The following is a 19,855-nucleotide window of genomic DNA, read 5'->3' as shown; positions in this document are numbered from 1 at the left end:
TTAGCCATGGCACTGTGGGACACAGCTTTGACCTACCAAATACATCTTCAAGCTCAATTCCTGCCAGGAAAACAAAACACTCTGGCAGACGATTTAAGCAGAAACCTTATGGATCCTCAAGAGTGGAAATTAAATCCACAAGTCTTCAGCATGATAACAGAGAAATGGAGGGGCCCAGGCATAGATCTATTTGCCTCACCTCAAAATTATCAACTGAAAAGATTCTGCACAAGGACTTATCACACACAAGCATGGAAAGTGGACGCCCTATCCTTCAGTTGGAAAAACCCATCAGTTTATGCCTTTCCTCTGCCTCTTCTACCCAAAGTCCTCCTAAAAGTCAGACAAGAGAAGCCAAAGATGATTTTAATTGCCCCGGACTGGCCCCGCCAATACTGGTACCCAATCCTAAGGAACTTGTCTCAATACCCAACTTGGACCTTGCCTCAAAAACCACAACTACTGTACCAGCAAAACATTCAGATCCTGCACAATCAACTACAGACTCTGAACCTGGCAGCATGGCTAATCCTGTAATCATACAAACGACACCTCTTAGTAAAGCTGTTATGGATGTCATTTTGGAAACCAGAAGGCCTAGTACTGGAAAATCTTATGCTGACAAATGGAAGAGATTCTGTGCTTGGAATCAAGCACAAGGAACTGATACAGCAGAACCACATATTCCTCCGATGTTACAATACTTAACTGAGATGCTTGACAAAGACCTATCTTTCTCATCAATCAAAATCCATGCCTCATTCATTTCGGCTCATTACAATACAGAACCACCAATCTTTTCTCATCCGTTACTAAAGCAGTATCTTAGAGGAGCCAAAAATTTAAGGCCTCCTAGTAGATCACCCTTGCCTACATGGGACCTCAATTATGTGTTGGAAAAGCTCACCCTGCCTCCATTTGAACTAGCTGCTACCGCTGATACAAAGTTCTTATCATGGAAGACAGCTCTGCTGCTAGCAATTACTTCAGCAAGAAGAGTTTCAGAGCTACAGGCCCTCGTAGCTGTAGAGCCTTTTATTTATATTTTACCCAGACAGGGTGTCTCTGAGGACAAATACTACTTTTATGCCTAACTTGTTTCCAGTGTGGCTCTTAACCAAACAATTCATCTGCCAACTTTTTATCCGAATCCGCAGAACAAAGGGGAGAGAATTCTGCATTCCTTGGATGTACACAGACAGCTAAGATTCTACTTGAGCAGGACTAAAGCTCTAAGAAAAACTGAGCAATTACTAGTGTCATATGCTGCAGGTCAGAAGGAAAGGCTATTTCAAAGCAGACAATTTCAAATTGGTTAAGCCATTGCATCCGATGTTCTTAGTGTTTCAGTGTTGCAGTCATTACATTTGGGTAATCCTGCTGGCAGGTTGTCCTCAGTCGGCCTGAATTCCAAAGTCTTGGGTCTTGCGTCGGTTGCTGTCGCCCCTTCCCTGACGTCAGGTCATCAGGGGTATAAAAGAAGCAGCCGATGCCATTTTCTTCAGTCTTTCTTGCCGCGCGGTGCCCAAAGCAGAAGCAGTTCGCAAGTGCCGGTCGGCCGACTCCTGAGATTTTCGTGTTCGAGTTTCAGACCCATAGTCTTCAATAAAGCTAAGTACCCCGTTGGGGAAACTTTTTACTTGCTCTAGACCGATGTCAGAAAAAGTTAATAATTGTATTTCTTGTGGAAAGCAAATACCTCATAAGGACTTAAATTCTTACTGTATTCTTTGCCTAGGCCCTGATCACAACGTTTCTGGTTGTCGGTTTTGTGCTAGTTTTACCCAACACACTAAGCGTCGGTATGATTTTGCTTTAAACTGTTTTGGACGCCGGTTTAATTATCCAGAAATGTCGTCGGATAGCCATCCAACTACCGGAGTTCACAAAAACACAAAGAAAAGGAGAGAGATAAACAACTGAGGCCCAAAACCGACGAAGCTTCTCCTAAGTCAGTCGCCGGTCCTCGGTGAGGCACTTTTGCAGCTCCTGACGCCCGCTACTTTAGAGTCGCAGGCAGTTACCAACTCCCACATGGAGTCGGCTATGCCGCTGGAAACTCACGGTATTGGAGCCTCGGACACTAATCCCTCAGATGGGTCTGGAGCCGCTGAGCAGGCACCGGCTTCTGAGGGTGTATTCAGACCTTAACATCTTTACATTAAACTGACTTCAGCTTCAAAGGCAAAGACTAAAGCACCTTCTAAGTAAAGAAACAAACACAAGAGCCACGTTGAAAGGCCTCTGTGCCCAAAAAACAGATGCTGAAAATGGCCGAAGACTTGATTACCTTGATCAGGGGTTCCCATCCCCCTCCCGATAAGAGGCTTAGGCAAGAGACTGACTATGATTCTACAGATCAGGTTTCTATTTCTTCTGATTCCTCTTCTGATCAGGAATATTCTCTTCCCCCCATGAGGATTCTGATGCTGAAGAATCTATACCTTCAGCTTCTCTAGAGGATTATTCTTTAGGGGAAACCTTACATACCATGAGGGAGCATTTCCACTGGGAGAGCCAAGATTTTTTAGAATTTAAAAAGAGGCTCGGGGATTTCCTTTTACTACCTCAACACAGTCCTCTAGCCATTCCACCTGTTAGACATTGTAGATGGGTTTTTTGAGTCTAGTCTGACCCCTGACTCCTTACCTCCAGCTCCTGTTAAGCCTGACAGATGTTACATGGTTCCTGACTGATAATGTAGTCATACAAAACACACCTCTCAGTAAAGCTGTGATGGATGGCATTTTGGAAGCCAGAAGGCCTCGTACTAGAAAATCTTATGCTGGAAAATGGAAGAGATTCTGTGTTCGGAACCAGGCACAAGGAACTGATACAGCTGTACCAAATATTCCTCAGATTTTGCAATACTTAACTGAGATGCTGAACAAAGGCCTATCTTTTTAATCGATTAAAATTCATGCCTCAGCCATTTCGGTTCATTACAATACAGAGCCATCAATCTTTTCTCATCCTTTATTAAAGCAGTACCTCAGAGGAGCCAAAAATTTAAGGCCTCCAAGGAGATCACCAGTACGTGCATGGGACCTGAACTATGTCTTGGAAAAACTCACCCTGCCTCCTTTTGAGCCAGCTGCTACTGCTGATAAAACGTTATTATCTTGGAAAACAGCTCTGCTCCTAGCAATAACTTCTGCAAGACGAGTTTCAGAGCTACAGGCACTCATGGCTGTGGTACCTTTTATCATTTTTTTATCCAGACAGACAGAGTCTCTCTGAGGACAAACCCAACATTTATGTCCAAGGTGATGTCCAGTGTGGCTCTTAACCAAACTACTCATCTGCCAACTTTTTATCCAAATCCACAGAACGGGGGGGGGGGATTGTGCAATTCTTTAGACATACACAGACAGCTTAGATTATACTTGGACAGAACCAACGTTTTCAGGAAGACAGAGCAATTACTAGTGGCATATGCTGCAGGACCACAAGGAAAGGCTATCTTGAAGCAGACTGTTTCAAAGTGGATAGGCCACTGCATTCGTTTCTGCTATTTACACCATGGCAAACCAGTACCTAAGGGCATTAGGTCACATTCAACCAGAGCTGCAGCCCTTCTCAGGGGAGTACCAACCAAAGACATTTTAGAGGCTGCTACTTGGAGTTCAGTGAACACCTTTACAAAGCACCATCATATGCCACTCTACTCTAAATCCATGGCAGGCTTTGCCACTGCAGTTCTGCAGGGCCTCATAGCCGCTCCTAATGCTGTTTAGCTCCAGCCTCCCAACCATAGCTTTGGGACTCTACCCAAATGTAATGACTGCAACACTGAAACACGAAGAACATAGTACAGTTGTGTGCATTTACCATAAATGTAGATGTCCGAGTGTATTCACTGTTGCAGTCCAGGTTACTCACCCGCCATCCCCCTTTTTTCTGCTGGAACTTTTCTTTCCTTCTCTGATTTATGCATCCTATGTGGTGTATTTGCTTGTAGATGAAGGTAAAGTTTATATTGGTGCACCTGACATCTGGGGCAAGAAAAACTGAAGAAAATGGCGTCGGCTGCTTCTTTTATACCCCCTGACGACCTGTTGTCAGGGAAGGGATGACAGCAACTGATGCAGGACCCAAGACTTTGGAATTCAGGCCGACTGAGGGCAACCTGTCAGCAGGATTACCCAAATGTAATGACTGCAACAGTGAATTCACTCAACATCTACATTTATGGTAAATGTACACAACTGTACTTTTCTGCTACTTTCACCATGGCAAACCTGTGCCCAAGGTCATTAGGTCTCACTCCACCAGGGCTGCAGCTACTTCAGCAGCCTTTCTCAGAGTACCACCAACCAAGGACATTCTAGAGGCTGCTACTTGGAGTTCTGTTCACACCTTTACAAAGCATTACCATTTGCCCCTCTACTCTCAAGTCCAGGGCAGGCTTTGCCACTGCAGTGCTGCAGGGCCTTATAGCCTCACCTAATCCTGTTTAGCTCCAGCCTCCCAACCATAGCTTTGGGATTCTACCCAAATGTAATGACTGCAGCAATGAAACATGAAGAACATAGTACAGTTGTATACACTTACCATAAATGTAGATGTTCGAGTGTATTCACTGTTGCAGTCCAGGTTACCCTCCTGCCCATCCCCCTGTCATAGATTCATAGAATAGTACTAAGCTTAACTGCCCTTACGAGCCATTTTAAGCCTAGCCAATTATCCCTTGTGAGGCTCAAACCCTGCACCTTGTGTTTATAAGGCAAACACCTTAACCATTAGGCCACCCTCCCACGAAGAACATTCTACAGATTTTCTTCGTGTTTCACTGTTGCAGTCATTACACTTGGGTAATCCTGCTGGCAGGCTACCCTCAGTCGGCCTGAATTCCAATGTCTAGGTCCGGTGTCAGTTGCTGTCACCTCTTCCCTGACGTCAGTGTGCCAGGGGTATAAAAGATGCAGCCGACACCATTTTCTTCAGTCTTTCTTGCCGTGCGGTGCCCGAAGCAGAAGCAGTTCGCAAGTGATGGTCGGCAGACTCCTGAGATTTTCGTGTTCGAATTTCAGATCCGAAGTCTTCATTAAAAGCTAAGTATCCCATTGGGGAAAACTTTTTTCTTGCTCCAGACTGATGTCAGAAAAAGTTAATAATTGTATTTCTTGTGGGAAGCAAATACCTCATAAGGATTTTCATTCTTACTGTATTCCTTGTCTAGGCCCTGACCACGACGTTGCTTGTCGGTTTTGTGCTAGATTTAACCAGTGCACTATAAAGCGCCGGTACGATTTTGCATTTCACTATTTTGGCAGAAGATTTAATTACATGATGCCGTCGGATAGCCAACCGACTACCGCAATTCACAAGAAACGCAAAGAAAATGAAAAGGACAGGCATTCAAGGTCTAAAACCGACGAGGCTTCTTCTAAGCCAGTCGACAGTTTGCCGGCTCTCAGTGAGGCGCTTTTGCAGCCCCTGACGCCTGCTACTTTGGACCCACAGGCCGCTAAAGACTCCCACGTGGAGTCGCCTAGGCCGCTGGAAGCTCAAGGTATTGGACCTTCGGAAACTATTCCCTCAGATGGGTCTGGAGACGCTGAGCAGGAATCAACTTCTGAGGGTGTTTGCAGACCTACTCAATTGTACATTAAAGCAGCTCCAGCTACAAAGGCAAAGACTAAAGCATCCTTAAAGACAAAGAAACAAGTACAGCAGCCTCATGGTCAGGCTTCCATGCCCAAAAAGTAGATGCTCAAAATGGCCGAAGACTCTATTATGATCAGGGGTTCCCATTCCCCCTTCTGATAAGAGGCCTAGGCAAGAGACAGAATATGAATCTTCAGATCAGGTTTCCATTTCTTCTGATGAGGAATACTCTCTTCCTCCCCATGAGGATGCTGAAGAATCTATCCCTTCAGCCTCTCCTCCTGAGGATTACTCTTTTGGGGAAACCTTGCATACCATGAGGGAACATTTCCACTGGGAGAGCCAAGTTTTATTCTGAATCTAAGAAAAGGCTCAGACTTCCTTTTACTCCCACAACACAGGCCCCTAGCTATTCCGCCTGTGTTAGACATTGTAGATGTATTTTCAGAGTCCAGTCTGACCCCTGACTCCTTACCTCCAGCTCCTGTTAAGTTGGACAGTTACTACAGGGTGCCTGACTCTCAAAAATTCCTTTTCAAAATCCCTGCTGCTGACCCAGAAACTATTTCTCAGGGTCCCAAAGCGGTCAAGGCATCCACTGCAAAAAACCCTACCCCCTCCGACAGGGATTCTAGGGCATTAGACAGATGGGGAAAGAAGGTTTACATCTCTGCTACCTTGGCTATAAGGGCTTTAAATTGCCAGTTTCATATGCTCAAATATCAGCAATATATTATAGGTTCATACTAGGCTATCTTCCCTAGGGCATTTATAAGCCTAGCCAGAGTGTGTTTGGCTTTCGCCACCCATTTTAAATTAATTTTGGTATGCCCTTTTTCGAGATTAGTATACTGTGCCGCTGTCTAACAGCGACACAGAAGTGATACCCGGGGTAAACCTACGATCTCCCATCCACTCATCAAGATTCCTCTTGAAGAGAGTCAATGAGGGACTCTGCCTAACCTGGACTGGGATTTTATTCTAGACTGAAGGGAGCCTCTGGGTTATGAATCTGTCCATCCAGCGTGTCCTATTTATTTCAGTGTTGAGGTTCAAGTCTCTCGAGCGCGTAGCTCGATGGGATTTAGATTTTCTGAGGTGCAGCATGTCCATTAATTCTGGGTTGGATATGGCTTTATACGTCAGGCACAGATCGCCTCTGAGCAGGCAGTATGCCACTGCGTAGAGCTGGAGTTTCTTTAACCGGGCAGCATATGGCATCTGTTTGAGTCCTTTGATCCTCTTGGTGAGGATGTACCTTACCAGGTGCTGCAGGTGTCTGGTAAGGTACATCCCAAAAGGGGCATTGTACTCAATTATGGGCCTGATGAGGGATGAGTAAAGAGGCACGATGACCTCCCCTGATCTAGATGTGAATCCCTTCATGATTAGGTGGGCTATATAAAATGTTTTTCTAACCACTTTGGCCACGTGGTTGTCAAATAAGAGATTGCTGTCAACTTGGGTCCCTAATTACGTCTTCTATACTTAATAACCACTCCACACTGAACTCCAAACGAAAGTACCACTCACAATTGAAAACAGCAAAATAAATCCTCCGGTTTAAAATAAAACCAAAATGAGTTTAATATATCCAAGAGTTAAGCGCTTTCACTCGTCACAGCGAGCTTAATCAGAACAGTTAAAAAGTGAATGTACACTCCATTTTGTATTTAAAATTGGCGCCAAAACAGCGCAAGCTTTAAAGTGATATGCTACTTTAAAATGATGCATACAATAAAAACTGTGCAGATTCAATACGTGTCAAAGCACTGTGAATATTAAAAGTGCTGAAACTTATTATAAGCAACACTTGTTGGAAGCCATACTAAGATATTAATTATAATTAATAATTAATTTGTAATCAGGGAAATAAGCAAACAAACAACAAGCATACAAACAAAGCTAGATTCAGCAGGCCTGGATCTAGTCTGCTACAGCAAACTAGGTGTACCAATTTCAGTAAGAAGCAGTTCAAATATGCAGGCACTATAAGCCTTTAACCAGAAATTCCCAGCTCAGAAGGGCAGAGTCCAGCCTCTCCTCCCACAAGAGTGCAGACCACGAACCCTCTTAATGTAAAACAACTGGTCTGAAGCCCAAGTGCTTAAACTAAAAGGCTTAGAATGAGTTACACCAAGCAGTAATAAATACAATTGAGTACTTTTAAGATGACGCAAAAGCAAAATAAAGTAGGAAGAAACACAAATACAGTAAAAGCAGATAATGTTTTTTTTTTTTTTTTTTGTAAGTGGAAAGAGAGAAAGGAAAGAGAAAGGACATTGCAGATGTGACTTTTTGCAGTTTGGGTATGGACTGGGCTGAGCAGATGATGGTTGAGTCATCTGCGAATTGTATGAGTGTGCCATGTTTGGTGACATAGTTGGTGAGATGTGTCATTCTGCCATACAACGGATTGTTGTCGGTCAGACAGTTAACTCTGAAACCAGTTGGTGACTGATTGAGAGAAGGATAGATTATTGAGGACAGAGATGAGTTGTGTGGGACCATGTCAAATGCTTTAGATAGGTCTAGGGACGTAGCAGAGTAGAGACAGCCATTGTTTTTATGCTGAAGGATAGTGTTAGTAAAGGAGAATAAGGCAGTGGTGGTGCTATGGTTTGGTCGGAAACCATGCCAAGTATTGGAAAGGAGGTTGTTAGTAAGGAGGTGGTCTGAGACCTGAGAGTGAATGCATCTCTCCCGTATTTTGGAGAGTGGAGAGAGAATAGCTATGGGGTGGTAATTGGTTAGTTCTGTGGAGAAGAATTATATGTGATACTTTCCATAGTGTGGGAACATAACTTTCTGACAGAGATCAGTTAGTCACGATGGATACTGGGTAGGCCAGAGCATCAGCTGCGATTTGTAGGTATTTACTTGAGCGGTTGTCTGCTGCTTATTTGGTGGGCTTAAGTTTAGTTAACAGTTTTTTTATGTTAGAGGTAGGAACAGGAGAAAAAGACAAGACAGTGGGGAGATTGCTAGTTGAAGGTGTGGGTTGGAGGAGAGTTGTGTTTAGCTAGTGATAGTATGGTTTGTGTGAAGTGTGTTGAATGAGGTAGCAATATTTGGAGGAGTGAGGGATGTTAGGAAGAGGGGTACTGACTTTACCTGGGTGGAGGATGGAGTTCATGGAGGACCAGAATTATTTGGGGTTGTGTTGGGAGGAGTCTAGGGCAGACTGGTAGTATTGGAATTTGTCTTGTTTTATTAGCTTTTTGATTCTATTGCATAGTTCTAGGAATTTCTGTCTAGTTGAGGGGTTTTGGTTTTGCAGCAGTGCTCCCAGGCTTTATCCCTGTTTTTCATTTCTGACTTAGTGGTTTTCTGTAGCCATGGGGGAGGGTTGTGCTTTGGTTCTGGAAAGTCTTATGGGGGCATGGTAATGAAGGATACTCAGGAAGGTAGTATTAAAAAATTCAGCTGTGTCATCAAGACTGAGGTACTTTAGAGGATCCCAGTTACATTCTTTGAGGGATGAGATGAATGTGAGTGGGTTAGTTTAATTTTTTACGTATTTGATGGTAGATGAGGGTTTAGCTTGGTATAGGTGTTTTTTGAGTAGGAATGTTGTGGAGTGATCACTGAGGCTATCTGAGAAGCAGCCTGTTCTATATGACTGGGGGACTCTTACTGACTAATATTCAATCCAGGGTAGTGTGCTTGTTGGAGTTTTTATTTATCCTGGTTGGCGACTGGACTAGTTGTGTGAAGCCATGAATTTTTAGATGATGGCTTGGATGGTTGCCAGAACAGGATTGCCAGTCAATATTGAAATCGCCTAAAATTATAGTTTCTTGGGGGAGATGGTGGATAGACCAGCTGAGGAGGTTTTCTAGTGGTGGGATGTTTTGGCCAGGTGGGAAGTAGCATCCAATTATGTTGATGGTTTTATTTTGAGGTTGGTATATATTATTTGTTCATTGCCTATTTGTGGAGCTGATGATTTTAAGATCTGGATGTTTAGATGCTGTTTAAATATTATAGCTACACCGCCTCCTTTCTTGTTTAGCCGGTCTACTCTTAGTATGCCGTAACCGGTAGGGAGGATTTGCTCACTGATAATGTGAGGTTTTAGCCAGGTTTCTGTCAGGATGACTATATCTGGGGATTACAAGTCTGTGGTGGCATGGAGTTCATGGACTTTGTTGGATATACTTCTAATATTTAGGCTTATTTAGACTTTAATAAAAGTATCTCGAAGCAATCCTCTACGTGCTGGTTCATCCTTGTGTACTTAGTAGAAGGAAGTCACTTGGCTTTCTATTGGCTGTGATTTGGGAGGAGTTGTGGTTTCTACTCTGATTATGAGGAGTGGGGTTGGAGATGGTAGGGCCAGGGTTGGGGTGGATGTCTCCACTTAGGGCTAGTTTTGATATGCATGAGGTTATTAGTTTTTCTCAGTTTTTGAATGTTTGTTTATTAGGGAAACTTTATAATTGTGCTCTGTGGGTAATGGGTATTATACCCCTGATGTCATGGAAGAGGAGACAGCAACCGACGGCGGGACCCAAGACTTTGATAATCAGCCTGACTGGGGGCTACCTGCAAGCAGATAACCCAAATGTAATGACTGCAACAGTGAATACACTCCAACATCTACATTTATGATAAGTGTACTCAACTGTACTTTCTTTCTTGCTTGGAGTAAGAAAGAACCCAAGATGGCATGAGCAGATACCACTTTTGTACATGTTGTTTGTAGACATCTGATGGAAGCGCGCTCTGCTCAGAATGTCAGGCTGGACATTGGACTCTGCCAGTGGCAGAGATTACTGGAAAGTTATGACTGCATTAGTGACTACACTGGAATTTCAGCAGATATAGTAAGATGTTCTTCATCTCACATTGCTGCAGTCCTTACTTATGGGTAGTCCGCTGTCCTCGGTCGGCCCGAATACCAAAGTATTAGGCTGACGTCGGTCATGGGCGCCTAGATCTGACATCAAAGCGTCAGGGTATAAAGGCGCATGACCGACGTCATATCCTCAGTCTTTTTTGCCGCATGGTCCGATGCAGAAGCAGCGTTGCAAGTGCCGTTCGGCGTTCTGAAATTTTTCGTTTTCGGAGTTTCAGACCGATACCAAGTTGGGCTAGGTACCCCGTTGGGGAATATTTTTGTTTTTTCTTGCCTCAGTTACTTACCGGATGTCAGAAAAAGTGAATAATTGTATTTCTTGTGGGAAACAGATACCGCATAGGGATTACCACTCGCTTTGTATTCCTTGCTTGGGACCGAGCACGTAGTTGGGTGTCGGTTTTGTGCTAGGTTTAATAAGCGCACTATAAAACGGAGGTTAGATTGTGCTAGGTTAGTCTTTGGCAAGAGGTGTAATTATAATATGCCGTCGGATGTTCCGACGCCTGCTTCTACTAAGAAGCGCAAAGACAAATCTTTAAAGCCTAGGCAGGATGATTCGTCCATTTCGGACGCCGGACCTTTAGAAGCTACAGCTGAACAGGTGGATCCGGCTGAAGTTTCTGTTGAGTCCCAGGGGGAAACTTTGATTTTACAGGATGTGGCCTCTCAAGAGGCAAGTCAGGCTGAAGGGGCCTCTCAGGTTACTATTCTCCCTTCTATGCCTAAGGTGGTTAGGCCTTCTGCTACTGTTTCTAAGGCTCCTTCTAAGGGCAGGTCTGTCTTGCCTTCCTCTGGTGTCAGTTCTGGTTCTTCAGGGTCTGTGCCTAAAAAGCACATGCTTAAAATGGCAGAGGATTTGATTACTTTAATTAGAGGTTCTATGCCCCCTCCTGATAAGAGGCCCAGGATGGAGCCAGAGTTGGAAAGTTTGGAGCAGGCCTCAGATGATTCAGAGTCTTCTGCTGAAGACATTCAAGATTTCCCTCCTTATTCTGATTCTGATGCAGAGGATTCCACTCCTTCTGCTTCTCCTCCAGAGGATTTTTCATTTTCAGAAACTCTGCATTCCATGAGGGAGCATTTTAAGTGGGAGGGACAGGATTACTCTGATTCACGGAAGAGACTTAGGGAGTTCTTGTTTTTACCACAGCATAGACCCTTAGCTATACCTCCGGTTTTGGATATTGTTTCAGATGTTTTCTCGAGCTTCCCTTAATCCAGATTCTGTGCCTCCTGCCCCAGTTAAACCGGACAGGTATTACAGGGTGCCTGAGGCTCATAAATATCTGTATAAGAGTCCTAGGGCGGACCCAGAAACTATTAGTCAGGGGCCTAAGGGTGTTAGAGCCTCTGTTGTTAAGAATCCGGTTCCTCTGGATAAGGAAGCTAGAGCTTTGGATAGATGGGGTAAGAAGGTGTATACCTCTTCTACTTTAGCAATGAGAGTTTTGAACTGCCAGTTTCATATGTTGAAGTATCAGAATTTCCTCCTTTCTCAGCTAAGATCTAAAGTGGATGCTTTGGCAGAGGGCATAGAGTGTAAAGAATTGCAGGATTTAGTGCATGTTTCTGAACAGGTGGGTAAGCACTCTTTGCAATGTGGTTTTGATGCTTTACAGGCTTCTTCTAGGGTGGCTGCCACTGGTTCAGTTATTCGTAGGCACGCCTGGCTTAAGGATCAGAATTTGTCTGAGCATGTTAAGTCTAGAATTCTGGATGCCCCTTTGCAGTCTGAAGTTTTGTTTGGTCCTCCTGTGGAGTCAGTCTTAAAGAAAATGGAAGACAAGGCTAAGTCTATGCAGACTGTTAAAGATTTTTGCAGGTACAACCTCCAAAGTTTAGTAGAAATTGGCCTACTAAGGGGTGGACGTGCCCTTCTTCTGATTCTCAGTCTAGGGGTAGATCTAGGCGTGGTAGGGGCAGAGCTCAGAGTACCTTCAGGCCGAGACAATGGAGTTCGCCTGCTCAATCTGCTGGTGAGGGCAGGGGCCAGTCCTTTCGTAAACAGGCCCAATGACCTGCATTTTCAGCTGCCAGATTCTTCTTGCCTGGCAGCTCCTTTGGGAGGAAAGTTGGCTCTTTTCAAGCAAAATTGGCATTTAGTCACCCAGGACAAATGGGTATTGGACATTATAAACCGAGGTTACAAGTTCTATTTCCATACCATGCCTCCTTTCAAAGGCATGCCAGACATACCTCCTCGGCAAAGGATAGAGGCTCACAGACAAATTTCTTTACTTCTTCAAATAGGAGCTATACAGCCAGTTCCTGTGTCAGAAATGGGCCTAGGATTTTATTCTCGCCTGTTTCTAGTTCCGAAGAAAGGGAACACGTGGAGACCAATTTTGGATTTATCTATCCTCAACACTTACCTGGACATTCCAAAGTTCAAGATGCTGACTTTACAACAACTTTTACCTCTGTTGGGAAAAGATCACTGGATGGTTACTCTGGATCTCAAAGAGGCTTACCTTCATGTTCCTATCAGGCCCAGTTGCAGGAGGTACCTGCGTTTTCGGGCTGGAAATTTACATTATCAGTTCTCTGCATTGCCCTTTGGCTTATCTACTGCGCCCAGAGTGTTCACAAAGGTTCTGGCTCCAGTGATAGCATTTTTCAGACTAAGAGGAATACAGATTTATCCTTATTTGGACGACTGCCTGATTATTGCACAAGAAAAGGACGAACTTCTTCATCATCTACAGTATGTGATGGCAGTGTTAAGATGCCTAGGGTATTCTGTGAACGAAACAAAGTCCAGTCTAGTACCCTCTCAGGACATGTGCTTTCTGGGTGTGAGACTGATTACAGCTTCCCAGATGGCCTTTTTGACCCCGGACAAACAAAGAAGCCTATCTCTTTATTTCCATCAAATGTCTCTACGGTCCAGGCTGACTGCAAGGACAGTCCTTCAAGCCTTGGGGTTCATGGCATCTTGTATTCTGGTGCTTCCCAATGCCAAATTGCATATGAGGAAGCTACAGTGGTATCTCAAGAATGTATGGACACAGCACTGCCAAGATCTAGACACTGTCATTCAGATAATACCTTGCATTCAGAAGGAGTTTTTGTGGTGGGCTCAGGAATGTCACCTAAACAAGGGACTCTGTGACCCGGCCAGAGGCGAGTCAGATTCTAACGACAGATGCCTCGGACAAGGCTTGGGGAGCACACCTCAATGGAAAATGGGTGCAAAACACGTGGCCTGTCAAACTCCAACATTTGCATATCAACTTGAAGGAAATGTTAGCAGTCCAGTTTGCATTGATGGCTTTCAAAGATTTACTTCACCCAGGGCAGGTGTTGATTCAAACAGACAACACTACTGTCATGTGGTACATCAACAAGCAGGGGGGAACCCATTCTTACCCTCTTTGCAGGCAAGCGATGATTCTGTGGGAAACTGCTCTCAATCTACACCTCAATCTTCAGGCAAGGTTTCTACCAGGAGCACAGAACTCCTTAGCAGATGTATTGAACAGACAAATAGTGGATCCTCACGAGTGGAAATTGGATCCTCATGTATTTCAACAGTTGACAGTGTTATGGGGAACTCCAGACATAGATCTGTTTGCTTCTCCACTAAATTACCAGTTGCCAAAGTTTTGCACAAAAATGTTTCATCACACAGCTTGGAAGGTGGACGCTCTATCATTCAGTTGGAACAATCTGCATGTGTATGCCTTTCCACCTCTGCCTCTTCTTCCCAAGGTACTTTTGAAGGCCAGACAAGACAAGCCAACCATGATTTTGATAGCACCGGATTGGCCTCGACAACACTGGTACCCACTACTGAGGAGTTTAGTACGAGAACCTCCATGGCCTCTGCCTTTGATTCCGCACCTTTTGTCTCAAGAGGACAGTCACTTCCTCAATGTCAAGATTCAGTCTCTGCATCTAACAGCCTGGCATATTCTGTTTTAGACTCTGGAGGGTCTCAGCTTCCACAACAAGTTTTGAATGTTATTTTGGAGGCCAGGAGGCCTAGTACCAGGAAGGTTTACGCTGATAAATGGAGGAGATTTTTTATTTGGAGCAAAGGAAAGGATTTTGATGTCTCCAAACCTGATTTAAGTGTTGCTCTTCAATATCTTACTGAGTTATTGGACAAGGGTTTGTCTTTCTCCTCAATAAAGGTCCATGCTGCAGCCATTTCTGCTCACTATGATTGTGACCCTCCTTTATTCTCTCATCCTTGGTTTAAGCAATTTCTTAGAGGGGCAAAGAATATAAGACCCCCACGTAGAGCTCCTACTCCTGCTTGGGATCTCAATTTTGTGTTGGAAAAACTTACTCTACAACCTTTTGAGCCTGCAGCTACTGCCGAGTTAAAGTATTTGTCATGGAAAACTGCTTTTTGTTGGCCATTACCTCTGCAAGAAGGGTTTCTGAATTACAGGCCCTCATGGCAGTGGAGCCTTTCCTGATTTTTCATAAGGATAGGGTATCTTTGCGTACTAACCCTTCCTTTATGCCTAAAGTGGTTTCTAGTGTGGCCTTAAATCAAACTATTCATTTGCCTACTTTTTATGCAAACCCCCAAAATAAAGGGGAGAAAATTTTGCATACTTTGGATATTCACAGGCAGTTGCGTTATTATTTGAGCAGAACCAAGGAGTTCAGACAGTCTCAGCAATTGTTTGTTTCTTTTGCTTTGGGTTCACAGGGTAAACCTGTTTCAAAGCAAACTATTTCTAAATGGATTGGGTTTTGTATTTCTTTCTGTTATTCCCATCATGGTAAGGAGATTCCTGCTGGAATCAGGCCTCATTCCACTAGGGCTACTGCTACTTCTACGGCCTTTCTAAGGGGTAGCTACAAAAGACATTTTGGAGGCAGCTACTTGGAGTTCAGTGCATACCTTTTCTAAACATTACCACCTTCCTCTTTATTCTAAGTCTAGGGCTGGATTTGCCACTGCTATTTTACAGGGCATTTTAGCGGCCCCTAATGCTTTATGATTTTTACCATCCTCCCTTTCCCGTTGCTTTGGGATTCTACCCATAAGTAAGGACTGCAGCAATGTGAGATGAAGAACATAGTACTGTTTTGTACCTACCATAAATGTAGATGTTCGAAGATCCACATTGCTGCAGTCCAATTTACCCTCCCTCCTTCCCCACTGTAGTTTGACTTGGTGCTATGCTTTAGGTGATGGTTGTTGTTGGGCATGTTTTGGGGAGGTATTCTGTTTTTGGCTGTGGCCTTTCTGGTTTGGCCTTCTGACATCTGGGGCAAGAAAAGACTGAGGATATGACGTCGGTCATGCGCCTTTATACCCTGACGCTCTGATGTCAGATCTAGGCGCCCATGACCGACGTCAGCCTAATACTTTGGTATTCGGGCCGACTGAGGACAGCGGACTACCCATAAGTAAGGACTGCAGCAATGTGGATTTTCGAACATCTACATTTATGGTAGGTACAAAACTGTACTTTATTTACACAGCTGTACTTCAATGGTGCCAAAGAATGATGGTCAGTAAAGGGTAATATTAAATTTAGCTGTATTTAAAACAAATTTTTTGATGCGTCTGTTATGAGCATATGTACGAATGCAGAGACTCTCCTGGAATAAAATTTTGTAATACCTAAAATGTTCTGTAAATAGTCTTCTTGCTTTCTTGTATGGATCTGATTGAATCCGTAAGACATGCTTTGGTACTGGTTACTGGAAGATTTACAGATATTTTGTGAAGCTTGATAGAAGCATAACATTGATTAAATTACTGAAAGAATGGTTACCCTTTGACGCCGAAAGAGTGGTTATGGGTAAATCCTCTCATGGCCAATGCACTGCTTTATTTCAGTTTATATTACCTCTTTCTTATTACGTGAACTGCACTTTGTTCCTTGTTTTGCCCAATAACTTTTTATTGAAATCATTTTTGATTGCAATAACCAGACATAATGAATGTGCAGTAGAAATGTTCAAATTATATTGTGTATTGTATTTACAAAATGTACAGTGCATTTATCAATTTACAAAAGGAGACTGTCAAAATTTGACTTGCTTTTCATAACTCCTGCAAAAACTGAAATGTTTAATGCACTCAGTCACCATCTTCCTTCATTGAGCAGAGCCTGCAGTCACTTCATCTGACCCAGATACTGCAGGAGCTCTGCTGCAAGGTCCTACTCCTACAAGCTCACTGAGAATTTTGTCATTGAATAATGTAAGCACATTTATTATGGATAGCCTTGCTGCATAGTAACTTTAATCAGTCATGTACATGGCTGCTCTGTGATTGAAAGTCTCTGTGAAATATGTACACTCTAAGGACTTTGCTGTGTTGGCTACTGTTCCCTTTTTCTTGACCAGTAGACTACTGCATATGCCATTTATTTAGCCTCAGGGAAATGACCATAAACCAGTTTTACTTCATATCTTTGTTTGTTTGATACTGACTATAAACTGATTGATTGTACCCACCCTTCAGACCAGTTATCAGGGAGCAGACCAGTTATCAGGGAGCAGTTTGTTTTGCAACATTATTTGGGATATGTGATGTTTACTTGTTCATGCTTATTATTATTAACTTGTGTGTGGGGATTTTTTTGTACTGTTAAAAGGGAAATAAACCAGTTTCTTTTTTATTTTAGTGATCGAAGAAACGCCAGGATCTCATGATTCAGGTGACCCACACACAACAAATATTTACATTGGAAATATCAATGCTAAGGTACAGTCATTTTTTCTAATGTGTGTATTTGTAATTGGTGTATTTATGAGGAAAACAAAGATTTGAGATGATATGGTCCATCCTGTTTAGATAAGACAGACCTGCGTCAGCTTAGTTCCTACATTTTCCAAGACCTCCAGCTCCTATTCTCAGTCCTAAAATTTTATGTGCCTCTAATGCTGCAATTCACTCTTACAGATGGAGGGTTTTTGGATCACAGTTCACCACCACCATTTGCTGTTTGTGTAAATTAGTTTTGGAGCCCTTTTTCATCTTCTTTTGTGTGAGATACTGTTAATTGACTTGTTTCTTGGAGACATTGCCTTTCAGTCCAGGATCTTATTTTTTGAGGAATGAAACGAGCATTAGATTTTTCTCCCCCATCCCCTATTTTTGGACTGAGGTTACATGTCCTTTTCATCTATGCTCTGGGGGCTTTTTTAATTTTAGTACTTGAGGTTTTTTGTTAATGACAGCTTGTTTACTTGATGGTATTCAAAGGGGGGAAAAAAGGAAGATGTTTGGAGTATGTTAATCGTTGTTGACCCAGCTGTATGTTCTTTAACGTTAATGTTCAGAGTTCCATTTTGTTGTATGTTTTTGTGCTTCTCATAATGGAAGAGCACTCACAATTTGATAAGTTTGAAAAAAAATGTGGACATGAGGTTCACCTGTACTTAGAAATTGTGTACCACCTCTTGCTTTGCATTGCTGCCTTAAGAGTGCATCATCTGACTGCTGATAACATTTTAAGCCCTTTGACAAAGGTCAGAGAAATAAGGGTCTTCTGCCCGGGGAGTGGGAAGGACATGCAGGGGACTCTGAGGGTCAAATTTCAGAAATGTTAAGACAGCTAGTTGTTGGGAAAGAAACAAAAACTCTAGATCCAGGTCCCGCAGTTAAACTACTTCCCTCAGAAATCTCTAGGCAAGAGTATAAAAACCATAGCGGTAATTGTTTTTGTTTCACTGTTCATCGTCATGCAATTATGGGGCTCCCTACTAGGTCGTAGTGGGGGGTAGCCATGCCTCAGTGTTAGCCATGGATCTGCCTAGACAGGTTTTCTAGGCAGTACAAATTATCTTACTGTGTTTGAAGGTGAGCTGAGCAGACTTGTTTTCCCCTGGGCTGCTCTTGTTAGCTTGCTTCTTCCCACAGGTGCCATGTTGCTGCTAGCATTAGTAGTAATAAAATGATAGTCACTCTTTCACTCAGATGAAAAATGGCATGGTACCATACCCCGTAATATTGCTGGATAACAGTTAACTATTTTCTCCTCATCTGCCCCACTTTTACTGTTAATGTCTAGGTCAAAAAGACTACTACCATCATCCTAATTCAGAACCCGTAGGAGCCTTAGTGACAGCATAGTAGAGCCTTGGCAATTCATTTTGTGCATAGTGTCTTTGGCAACTTTTTGGAGCAGACCCCCCCCCCCCCCCAAGTTTCATTTCCTCCTTTGTTGCTTTTTATGGCATCAGCATTTAAGTTACTGAGAAGGGCAGAGTTGACTGGGTCAAACCAAACAGACCTCTTAATGTCAAGAGGACTGTAATTGTCAATGCAGGTTTATTATTGTCTCTGACAGGTTCTCTGTGTCTTTATACAGCATCATCAATGCTTTACCAGCAAGAATTGTGGCATTTGTGCCCATCATGCCAACCTCATCCCAAGGCCTGTCTGTGGCCGAGTTTGAGGTCTCAGCCTCTCCCTCTCCCTGTTGGTGAGGTTCAGAGGGCTGCCAGATAGGTCTTCATTGCAGGTCTCTGTTGCATTTGTTGTCCTCAGTCTCTTCCCTACTGATAAAGGGAGATGAGCAACTGGATTCTGTGATGGAATTGCCAAGCACAGACTGGTAATTGTGATGCAGACGACTGCTTTGCATTCCCCCTGTGACCCAAGGTTTGTGGAGGCTTGGAATTGATAAACAAGGAAGAGAGCAACTCCAGGAACTCCTCTATTCAACTGATATTCTCCAGGAGGCCTTCTGGACACTGTTCTCTTTCTCTGTGGTTTTGCTTACCAGCAAAATAGATACAAATCAGGCTTTTAAGGAAGCAAATATTATAATCCCCATGCTGTTGGAGACCAGATGACCCTCTTGTCATCTAAGGATTGGGATACTTTGAGTATTCCATTTAACTTCATCATAGCAGCAGCTGCTTTGAATAGGGAACTGATAGTTCAGAGGCCATTGTTCTATCCCTTCACAATGAGTCTGGAACCTGGCAAATTTGAGAACCATGCCCTTCACATCCTCTGCATAGTTTCAGCAATTTTTTTTTTTTATTCTGTGGTTCCAGCAAGACCATATAAACGAATATGACAAGAAGCTAGGGAGACTATGACAAGAAGTTAGGGCAGTTGAAGCTAGATTAGTTGCTGAAGGAGACTGAAGATGAGATTAAGTTAATATCCAAGGCAGCATTCATTGGCTCCGTTTCCAACCTATCATGCGCCTAGTGTTTAATGCCTTGAACACAGCTGTGAGGACAGCAACAATCAGTATTTCCATTCACAATCATGCCTAACTTCCTGTCATGGATTCACCAAGATCTTACCTGGCATCCATCAAGAATATTCTAAGTCTGTTCTGTCCACAGTTTAGAGAGAAGTTAAAAATATATTGTTCATTGTAACACACTGTGCTCCTTGTAATATGTTTACTTTTTGCTCCTTTCTTGTCCTTGAAACTACGT

The 19,855-nt window shown here is 43.3% G+C and overlaps 1 protein-coding gene across 1 annotated transcript in view; it reads left to right on the top strand.

Moving 5' to 3' along the window:
- LOC122789862 (U2 snRNP-associated SURP motif-containing protein-like) overlaps positions 1 to 19,855 on the top strand; it is a 1,539,784-nt gene that overhangs the window by 527,993 nt on the left and 991,936 nt on the right. The window contains exon 8 of the mRNA XM_044057296.1: positions 17,077 to 17,156. Coding sequence (XP_043913231.1) covers positions 17,077 to 17,156 — 80 coding nt within the window. The remainder of the gene's footprint in view (positions 1 to 17,076; positions 17,157 to 19,855) is intronic.

The sequence above is a fragment of the Protopterus annectens genome, chromosome 15.part0 (genome assembly GCF_019279795.1).
Source record: "Protopterus annectens isolate FY-2018-M chromosome 15.part0, PAN1.0, whole genome shotgun sequence".
Taxonomy (NCBI): domain Eukaryota; kingdom Metazoa; phylum Chordata; order Ceratodontiformes; family Protopteridae; genus Protopterus; species Protopterus annectens.
This window is presented reverse-complemented; position numbering and strand designations above follow the sequence as displayed.